The sequence below is a fragment of the Olea europaea genome, chromosome 21 (genome assembly GCF_002742605.1).
Source record: "Olea europaea var. sylvestris chromosome 21, O_europaea_v1, whole genome shotgun sequence".
In the NCBI taxonomy this organism is placed as follows: Eukaryota; Viridiplantae; Streptophyta; class Magnoliopsida; order Lamiales; family Oleaceae; genus Olea; species Olea europaea.
In genome coordinates, this window is record NC_036257.1 from 17,956,709 (window position 1) to 17,968,357 (window position 11,649).

General features: G+C 34.6%; 1 protein-coding gene across 1 annotated transcript; it reads right to left on the reverse strand.

Annotated features, from left to right (window-relative positions):
- Nucleotides 1–2,658: 2,658 nt before the first annotated feature.
- LOC111370983 (ras-related protein RABB1c) lies at nucleotides 2,659–7,508 on the reverse strand. The gene is made up of 6 exons (XM_022992910.1): nucleotides 7,215–7,508; nucleotides 5,793–5,932; nucleotides 4,266–4,348; nucleotides 3,395–3,599; nucleotides 3,224–3,292; nucleotides 2,659–2,931 (listed from the first exon to the last, which is right to left on the reverse strand). The coding sequence occupies exons 1-6, from the start codon at nucleotides 7,258–7,260 to the stop codon at nucleotides 2,839–2,841; spliced, it is 636 nt and encodes a 211-aa protein (XP_022848678.1). The 5' UTR covers nucleotides 7,261–7,508; the 3' UTR covers nucleotides 2,659–2,838.
- Between the last annotated feature and the right edge of the window lie 4,141 nt (nucleotides 7,509–11,649).

Consider the following 11,649-nt stretch of genomic DNA (forward strand, 5'->3'; position numbering starts at 1 on the left):
CAAACCCGACCCATTAAGGAAAAAAATAAAAAAATGATTAAAAATAAATTTATTTCTAAACAATATACCTGTTAAAAAACTCATTTTAAAATTGTATTTTATTCTCTAATAATAACATAACTCGAAAGATACACTCAAAAATAGTAGACACATGTTGGCACGTGATTGGACAGATCGAAAAAAAATAAAAAAAGTTATCCATCTAAACATTGTATAACTCACTAATAACAAGTTTTATTCTCGTACATAAAAATTCCCTAACCAATTAATCTAACAACCACTACCTCCACCACCACCTCCTCCACCTCCAGCTGCTGCTACTGCTGCTGCTACTCCACTTCCCTTCTTGTGATCAGGGTCATCAGCGCAGTCTCCACAAGCAAAAATAAACATGGACATAATGGACAAAGACATAACAATCATACCAAGCATGAACATGAACCCCATAAAGCCTCCCTCACTTGCAAAATTGCCACCATTTGCAACAACAAAATACCGAGCCATGTTGATCGAGCAAAGATAAATATTTTGGGAGGACTCAACACTATTTATATATACAAGTTAGAACATATCGCTACTCTTATAAAATTTTAATAGTTTTCGTCGTCGTTAAATTTGACTAATATGTGACAAGTGGACAAATAAACTAAATTGAGACACTGGTTTTAGGTTTATTGGTTCAAGTCAATTCGGCTTGTTTATTTTCTAACACCTATTTCGTCTAGTTCAAGAATAAAGATCAAAGCTGGAAAAAATGGGTTAGAATTTCAGCTAAAAAAATGTGGGACCACCCTCTTTTACTGCTAAATTCTATTTTCGCGAAATGGGTTAGAATTTCAGCTAAAAAAATGTGGGACCACCCTCTTTTACTGCTAAATTCTATTTTCGCGAAATGGGTTAGAATTTCAGCATAATTTCTGAAAATTTTGAAAATGGAAAAGTAAGAACCAACCCAGAAAATAGGCAGCGAGAAAGAAACTAACCTGTGGAAAGTCAAGGACTGCTGCTTAACGGCCATATCGCCACATGGGATTGGTCTGCCAGTTTGTCAAACGATTACGAATTCATTGAAATTCATGCGATGTTTTTCATTGACTGTTTTCTTTGGACATAGATTATTCCGTTATGATGGAAATTTCCATCGATATCCACCTGAACGGGGTGGCAGACGGTTTCAGGGCGGAGGTTGTGCACCGAAGGCAGGGCGGGTGGGTACCCACCACATTTATTTATTTTTTTTTAATTATCATATTTTAGACATTGAATTAAATATTTATTTTTTGTCATGAAAAAAAAAAAAAACTACATTATTTATAAACTTCATTATTAAAATACGATTTGTAGTTTTTATATGCGGGACCAGATGAATCCCGTACTAAAGCCTCAATTAGAGGCGGAGCCAAAGGAGATAAAAAATAAAATAAAAATCATTAGGGGAAAAAAATGAATTTTCATTAAAAAATTTCCCTTACAATAAATCCCCACACGCACCCCCCACGCCACCTCAAAAATAAATAAATAAAATACTTTGACAATAAATAAATTTAAGAAATTTCATATCCAATTCTTTATGTAAATGTTGCAAGATAAATTTAGAACCCGTTTGGTAGTCATTTTCTTCAAAATGCATTTTTTTTCTCTCTTCTTTTCAACCACACATTCTTTGTTAAAATAATATTACACATAAATAAAAAACTTTTCTTTATTTTTCAACCACATATTTCACATCAATTTACTATTCTAAAATACATTTTTACATAAAAATGCCTATCAAACACCTCCTTAATGAAACGACTTGTCGTTAGTAAATATGGAGTTTTATATATCTGAATAGGTTATTAGTAGATATGCGAATCTTCTCATTTTTAATCCATTAGTACAAATTTTGTACTTTTATTATTATGAATATAATCAAGAAATTAATAATTTAAATATTTAAAAACCTCATAGAACTTATAAGAAAATAAATAAATAAATTATAAATGAGGTATCCCATCCCTACCCCGCCTTAGGTGGCAATCGGGATGGTGGCAAAATTGGTGGATGGGGCATGGGACATGTCGACAAGCTCTCGACCTTCATTGCCATCCCTATGCTCGGTTATGGATGGTGGCAAACTTGGTGGACAGGGCACGGAACATGTTGACACGCTCTCGACCCTCATTGCCATCCCTATGCTCGGTAACGTATAGCGAAGGTGTTGTACATTAAAATCAGATAGTTTTAATGTAATTATAACGTGCCAAAGAGGAAGTTGTTGAGATTGCATGAACAAATTCTCACATCGTGAGGTAAATTATGGACTTATAATGGATGAGGTACACCACCTAATGAGTTTACATTGTACAGAAAAGGTAATAGGTCCTAATTTGGATCGTGATAGGCCCAAAAAAAAGATTTCTTGATTGGCTATGGTTGAAGTGTCTCATACCAATATGGTTAATATTTTGAACTGAACTGACTGTACAGACCACTCACACATGCAAGGGAAATGGTGAATCTATTTTTTTATTTTTAATAATCACTCGGCATGTGTCTAGTTTGTACAGGCCCTGTGAAATAGTGGCCTCTAGTGTCAAATTATTCTAATATTTTATACCTAATTTCTCAATGTCATTAGTGATAAATAGAAAACTTGAGCATGTAATTAAAAATAAAGAAATAAAAGTCAGGATGTACAAACGTATTTAATGTTATCATTTTTACTGTTTTTACACATTTCATAATTAAGAAAACCAAATAGGAAATAATCTTGGGATAGTAAGACACTCTAAAAACCAATGCATAAAACTAGAACAAACAACCTTCACAAGATCTGTTTATAGAATCAATTCCCACTCAACCGCAGCAAGATCCTCCTTGGGAAGTAGCCCCATCTCTTCCAGCTGACGGTCCCGGGATTCCGCCATATCCAACTTTGATTCCAAAAGACTGCAAAAAGGCAAGAAAAACATATTTTGGTGAAGAACTGTCATCTCATGTTATATTCTACTAATAATATGTTTGGCATTGCTTTTATGTGCTTATAAATTGTGAGTTTTGAGAAATGTGTGGATAATAAGACGTGGGTCCTATAAAATGTGTAGATTTTACTTCTTTCAGACAGCTCCAAACCTCTCTCAAAATTATTAGGACTAAGATTTTTAAACAAGGTGAATTGACCATATAACAATGAAACCACTTTATGCTAATCTCATGTTGTAAACTCGGAACATTTACGCACCTCATTTGATACATCAAAGGCACCATCCTGAATCTTCTTATAGATCATGGAAGCAGTTCTTATAAATGCCTGCAATTTGAATTTAACGAATCTCAGGAAGCATGCTACGAACACAGTTCATTGGGATAATAAGTGTGTGTATTTAAAATCTACCAAGGAAATAATTGTCACCTCCTCAACATTCTGAGCAGTCTTGGCAGAGGCCTCCATAAAGATCAAGCCATGTTCCTTTGCAAATTGCTCCCCTTCTTCTGTGCTGACTGCTCTTCTGTGAGCCAGATCGCTCTTATTTCCTATCAACATTATGGTCATGTTAGCATTTGCGTGCTGCCTTGCATCCTCCAACCAACTTGCAAGGTGGTTAAAAGTTTCCCGCCTGAAAAATTAACAATAAGATCATTCCATTCCACCAGCATATTGACATAACCATAGCCAATGTACAAAATAAATTCACATTTTCAGTAACAGAGATAATGATATGTTTAAAAGTCGTAATGCAATAAACAAAAAGATGCAACATTCAGTTATAAAGCTCAATAAGTTGATAGATAGTTGAGTGATTTCCCTGTCTTGATGTCTACAAATCTACCTTCCTTGTTCTATGTCTCATAAGTCAGCAGTTTCCACAAAATAAGAAGGAAAAAACTACAAAGTCGTCTTGCAAAGATTAACATATTAATTTATAATCTTCTTTATGTTTACTTCTCTTTTTATAAAAGAAAAATGCTACATTAATAATGAATTTTCATGCTGCAAATCTGCATTTAAATTCCAAGAGACATTGGGTTATGATTGGTTTAACAAAAGATAGGGCATGTAAGCCTCCTAAGATATATTTATGCAAAGAGGAAAATAGTGAGTTCAATAACCTTTGTTTCAACGAAAGAGAATGATGACAAAAAAATAAATAAACTGTATAAACTGCATATAGGGTAACAACATTCTGCCACTCCATGCATTACTTGGAAAAATAACGTTGAAGCACTTCAATAAAAGTAAAACCTTTGCATAAAATCTTTAAAGATGAAAATAGCAACAGTACCTTGTGATGTCATAAACTAGTAGTGCCCCTGCAGCCCCTCTGTAGTAAGACCTAGTAATAGATCTGAATGACTCTTGACCAGCCTGACATGTTAAGGAATTAGTAACTCATGGACATGGGTGGATGGAAGGGGGGCGAGCCTGGGCTATAGCCAGGATTAAAAACAATAATAAAAAATTCTCAAGTCCACCCAAAAATTCTTTTTAGCCCAGTCAAACTCAATAGCAGCGTAAGCCCAATATTGATTTGTCCAAATTTAACCAAATAATCCATAATAATTATCTATTCATTTAATTCACATTCATGTAACGTGAATAATTCATTATCAAATTAGATGTTTTATATCATTCATGTTTGACTAAGTTTAGAAAGTTCAATTGTAATTAAATAAGTAAATTTTATAATAATTAATTTATTCATTCATGTTAGACTAAAAATAAATGACTTACTATAATAGGAGATGCTACATGTTTGGCTAAGCTTAAAAGTAATTACTATTTTGTTTCTATCCATGTTTTCAAATATTTATTACTTATAAGTAAAAAAAACTTATGAAATAGATATCACCAAAATAAGTAACATTCTCTATATTTATGCCCCTATTTTTGGTAGAAAATGGGTTTTGGAATGGTGATTTTTTGAAGAATGTGTGATTAAACAATAGAGAAAATGTTTAGATTTACTTATAAAATCATTTTATTAAAGAAAGTGTAGCTGAAAATTTTTTTAGAAAAAAATGAGTTTTGAGAAAAATGAATCTCAAACATATGTTTAATTTTGTCAGGGAAAAAAAGTACTTTTTTAAAAACTCGTTTATTTATAAATTAATATGATTATAGGTATATAATTGAAGTGAGTCAAACGTGTATGTAAAAAAAGTGAATTTCTTATTCGTGGGAGGTTTTCTCACTTTAGGAGAGATTAGAATGTGTTGGTATAGAAGATTGATACCAAATTTGAATAGTATTTTGAGAACAGTTTCACACAATCATGCATTTCTTTGTGTCTTGGCCAAAATTTTCAGTTGTTTGGAATCTTGGTTGTCAAAGTTCTTTGGGACTTGTGTCTTGAAAGAGTGCTCATTAGGTAATTTATTAGTCTTGATTGGGTATATATCATTTGCTCGTGCTTATCATGCTTCAATCACTGTATATTTCCTAGAGAAGGCATCAATTTTCTATTTGGCAGGGAAAGCTATGATGATCTAGAAGGACATCTTAGGGTTGACATCTAAATTTATAGATGCTTGAGTTTTGTCCCGAGTATCATGAGCATAGCCTTTTAAATTAGATCTCGTGCAACAGACTATATCTTATGGTGTGGTTCATTGGATTTTTAAGAAAATCAGCCCAACCCAACGATTTTTTCTGGCTCCACCCATGCTCGTGGATGCAGTAACTTGTATTGAAGTGTATCCAAATAGGAGGTGACGAAAACAAAAATTCTTCTTGGGGAAACACAAGCTTGTTCAAGGATTTCAAATTGGAAAAATCACAGGAAAACAAAGTTCAAAGTATGTAAACTAACCGTGTCCCAAATCTGTAGTTTTATAGGTTTTCCATCAATTGTAACCATTCTAGCCCCAAATTCAACACCAATAGTCAAGTCATGAACTGGCTGAAAGCGTTTGTCGGTGAATTGCAGAAGGAGACAGGATTTCCCAACACCTGCAAGACATGTTCAAGCCCATAAAAAATACTACTCATTCAGCCATCCTCATGCTAAATATACTGAACAATATTCTCCATCTGTTATGAAACTTATACACTATACATATCCTTACTCCTGAACACATGCCAACTCCGGCAATGAGACTTCACAACCGACAAAGCAAACAAAAAACCTTAAAATTTTCAACCCAAAAAGTTTGTTCCAAGATCTACATTAGGAGAAAATGTACCTCAAAGAAACCTAATGTAATATGTCTGTAGATAAAATTTGTTTCCTCTACACATCAAGTTATTGAAATGCATATCTTAAAAACATTTCCTATACTTTTGTTAAGCTTTAAGGATTCAGAACGTATATAAAAATGAAAAAACACAAAAGGAAAGTAACATTTGAATTTTGAAATTCACCCATATCAATATGACCAAATTCTAAACATACCTTCCTCCTTAATTAACAAAGCAAATTACAACCTCATTCTTACAGCCGATGTTTTCTCCTATTCGATCTATACCCTTCATAACTTAGATTCTATTATCATATGGGAAAAATTGGCTACAACAAACCAAGACAGATGACAAAAAAGAAGAGTAAGCAAACTTAAGTATCATCAAATTTTCAGGCAACATAGGGATGGCAATTTGACACGGAAAACCCGAGCCATGCTGGTGCCCTCCCCAAAAAGGCTGGAATTCTCCGACCCAACAGTGGGGGGTTTTGGCCCCGCCTATATATTCATTTTTAAAAAATATCAAAACTTTTAACTTTTACAAATCCAAACCAATTACCCAAGCCAAACGGGGCGGGGTTTTGCTGCCCAGTTTATATAGTTTTGTAAAAAATTCAATTTTTTTTACTTTTTTTATGCACAAGCCTGAAACAATTACTCGAGTCCATTAACCCAAATTCCCCAAGATTTCACCAGCAATAAACAAAAAAAATGATCTGGACAGTAAACAAGGCATGGGAGATTACCCCTTGCCTTAAACGTCGATCGGTGAGGGGCAATCCCGAGGGTGTAGACGCCCCGCCCATTGCCATCCCTAAGTCCACACAAATCTGTTTAAATCAATTTTTTTGCTTTTTCTTGCATCATCGCATATATCAAGATTTAAAATTTTTTAAGCCCCGCTTCTCAATTCTAGATCCGAAGGAAGCAAAATCAAAGCCAGCAAATAGCCAATTAACACAATTAACATACAAAACAAAACAAACACCCAATAAAATCGTATAAAACAAACAAAGAGTAATAAAACTATCAAAAATGGAGAGAACAATTACCTGTGTCACCGATGATGATGTACTTGAAGAGATAAGCATATGACATCGTATATCCGTATCAAATTTGAAGTTCTAAATCAAATTTATGTCGATAACACGAGAGATCAAAGAAACGATTCAATCGAATAAAAGATGATGAAAAAATAAAAATGGGATTTCGATTCTGGGCACAGATGGATTTTATAATACGAAGAAGGATGGAGAAACGAGCCCGTGACTCTCTATCGTTCCTTCCTTTCCTTTTTGGATCTTCTTTCTTTCTCGAGAAGGAATGACGTCAAATATAAAGAGGTCTTCTTGTTTTGGAAAAATCATTTGTTTGGTTTATATTAAAATCTGATTTTAATTTAAATTAAAATCAAACAATTAATTAGAGATGGCAATAAAATCCGTCCCGTCCCAAATGGGTTAGCGGGACGGCATGGTGGGGCGCGCCCCGACCGGAACCCGCCCAGTGAAGAAAAAAAAAATAATAATAACAATAATAATTAAAAATAATTTTATTTCTAATCAATTCACCTGTTAAAAACTAATTTTAAATTTGTATTTTATTCTCTAATAACAACATAATTTGAAACTTTGAAAATGTAAAAAAAAAAAAATTAAACGGGGCAACAACAGGGCAAAAAGTTGCCCCGTCCCTACCCCGACAGGGAGGACGGGGCGGGATGAGGGGTGCCCCGCCCCAAACCTGCCTCGTTGCCATCACTACAATCAATATTAATCACATATTTCATGGTCGCACAACTTTTTAACTACACATTTCAAAAACTTCTATCGTAATTTATTTAAAAAATCTAATTTTAAGTACCACCAAACATCCTCTAAGAATTGTGTTGTGCCAAAAAGGATAATAAAACAAGAGTTAAATCGATTTCTTATCATTACTTTTATGTGTTTAAATTTAAATAAAATAGATAATGTAAATAAACTAGGCGCCCAACCTCGACCGGTTGCCATACTTCAATTTTTCATATATAATCAAATCGCTCTTAGGAACGATTCCTATAGTGAAGATTGTAGTAAAATAAGAATTTTTTAAAATAAATTTCACCTAGCAAATGTTTCAAATCTCTAACTAACTTGATAAATTTTCTACCATATTAAAATTTTCTATCGTAAGCCTAATTTAAATTGGATTTTGTTACTTGTACATAAAAATGATACATAAGCAGCTATCAAAAATGATGTGAAGGAAAAAGATGAATGAAAAAGTCGACTATGTTTTAAACCGATAAATGGTAAAATACTATGTGAATATTATGTAATTTCTTATGTAAACCTTGATGTACACGTAGCAACTAGAGTAGTAAAAACTGATTTGTAAGTACTAAATTAAGAAAATGATTAAAATAATATTTTATTTAGTGAATTTTGAGTATTAATTTACCATATATTTGACTGACCAAATACAATCCCCAGCTGCATTGGATTTCCTGGCCTCGAGAGAGTATGAATGTTTTCTGTTCACCAATTTCTTTGAACTTCAGAGTGTCCGGATTGACAAGAACTGATATTCCGGCTAGATTGCGAATACTAGCTTCATAAATACCTGGCAAGCCAACAAAATTCTTAACAATTATCGAGCCCTTGAGGTTCAGGACTATGATCAAGGTGTAGTTTGAGTTGAGAAAAGCCAACAAAAGGGAACAAATTACACAAGGGGGAGAATGTTTCACGGTGTATTCTTTTTCATATCAAAATACAAACTGGTAGTGCCCTTATTTAATTGAAGAAAAGGAATATTCCTAACAAACTCTACACTAGCTATACAAAACGGTTCCAACCAAAAAAATTAATTCTTCCACTCATAACTGATTTGGAGCCTAATATATATATATATATATATACACACACACACACACACAAATTCCTTTAGTTGATTCTTCTAGAATTCAATGCGTAGCTAGCAGTTCTTTGACTTTGCTGGAATCTCTGCTGGCAACGAGCTTTCTTCTTGTCATATTTTAACAGCCCACCGCAAGATGGAGAGTAGATGTCTTCTACTCCCATCTTGGATAAATGAGAATAAAAGTATGCCGATGCTAATGGTTAGTCAAAATGTCTGCAATCTGAGTATCACTACTCACATGTTCAGTAACAATACTTCCCTCTTCGATTTTGTCACGAATCAAATGACAATCAAGCTCAATGTGTTTGGTCCTTTCATGAAAGACTGGATTAGCAGCAATGTGTAGAGTAGCTTGATTATCACAAGATAATGATGCCGCTTGAGGATGATCAATTTGTAAATCATGGAGCAAATACCTAAGCCAACTTAACTCACAACAAACACTAGCCATAGCCCTGTATTTAGCTTCTGCAGAAGATCTAGAAATGGTATTTTGTTTCTTGGATTTCCATGAAATTAGAGATGACCCAAGGAAAACACAATAGCCTGTGATGGATCTCCTGGTATCTGGACATGCCCCCCAATCCGAGTCACAGTAGGATTTGAGTTGCATATTAGATGTAGAGGAGTAAAAGAAAAAATTCCTTTAGCTAATTCTTCTAGAATTCAATGCGTAGCTAACAGTTCTTTGACTTTTATGGAATCTCTGTTGGCAACGAGCCTCCTTCTTGCTTTCTTCTTGTCATATTTTAACAGCCCCCCGCAAGATAGAGAGTAGATATCTTCTACTCACATCTTGGATAAATAAGAATAAAAGTATGCCGACGCAAAAGGTTTAGACAAGATGTCTGCAGTCTGAGTGTCACTACTCACATGTTCAGTAGCAATGCTCCATTCTTCGATTTTGTCATGGATCAAATGGCAATCAAGTTCAATGTGTTTGGTTCTTTCGTGAAAGACCGAATTAGCGGCAATGTGTAGAGCAGCTTGATTATCTCAAGCTAATGATACCACTTGAGGATGATCAATTTGCAAATCATGGAGCAAATACCTAAGCCAACTTAACTTACAACAAACACTAGCCATAGCCACGTATTTAGCTTCTACAAAAGATTTAGAAATGGTGTTTTGTTTCTTGGATTTCCATGAAATTAGAGATGACCCAAGGAAAACACAATAGCCTGTGATGGATCTCCTGGTGTCTGGACATGCCCCCCAATCCTAGTCACAATAGGATCTGAGATGTAGATCAGATGTAGAGGAGTAAAAGAAACCCTATCCAGGAGCTTGTTTAATATACCTCAATACTTTATGAGCTGCATTCAGGTGTAGGATTCTGGGGGCTTGCATATACTGGCTAAAAAGTTGTATTGAGTATGCAAGATCAGGTCTGGTCATTGTTAAATAAAGGAGCCTCCCAATAAGTCTCCTATAAATGGAAGGATTAGGGAGTAATTCACCCTGGTCTTTGGAAAGTTTGAAGTGTTGATCCAATGGTATTTCGGTTGGTATTTCTCCAATGGCTCCAGAGTCGGCAAGAATATCTAGAGCATACTTCCTTTGGCAAATATAAATCTCTTTTTCTGATCGTGCTACTTCTATTCCAAGAAAATAATTTAGTACCCCCAAATCTTTAATCTTGAACATGGCATCAAGAGATGATTTTAAAGTTTCAATAACCTGCATACTATTGCCTGCTATTACAATGCCGTCAACATAGACCAATATGGTTGTGAAAGAGTCCTTGGTATTCCTTGTAAATAAATTATAATCAGATTTAGATTGCTGAAAACCTTGCTGAATAATAAATGAAGACAGCTTAGAATGCCATTGTCTGGAGGCCTGCTTGAGTCCATATAGACTCTTGCGAAGTTTACAAACCTTTGACTCATGATCCTTGGAATATCCAAGAGGTAGTTGCATACACACTTCCTCATCTAAGTCTCCATGTAGGAATGCATTGTTTATGTCTAATTGGTGTAGGAACCAACCCTTGATTGCAGCAATAGCCAACAAAGTCCTCACAGTTACTAGTTTTGCTATAGGTGAGAACGTTTCATGATAGTCTAACCCTTCTTGTTGTGTGTACCCTTTTGCCACAAGCCTAGACTTGTATTGTTCCACACTCCCATCTGCATTGAACTTAATTTTATAAACCCACTTGCAGCATATGGCAACCTTTCCAGGAGGTAAATTAGTCATAACCCAAGTGTCATTCATCTCTAGTGCAATAATTTCAGCTTTCATAGAATTACGCCATTCCACAAAATTAACAGGTTCTTGATATGTTTTAGGTTCTCTGTGTGTTGATATGGAAGTTTCAAAAGCTTTATGTGGATTAGACAATCTTTGATAAGATAAAGTAGCACATAAAGGGAAAGGACTATTTGATCTCCATGACCTCTCTCCTTGTTGGGCTTCTATGAATTGGGAAGTGAGGAGACTTGTTGGCATACAAAGTCATGTAGATATAAAGGTGGTCTTCTATCCCTATTGGACCTTCGAGGCAAGTGAGGACTTGTGGGATTACTCTGAGGTAATTCTACAGAATTCTCAAGTTCGTCAGATGAATTTAGTGAAGTA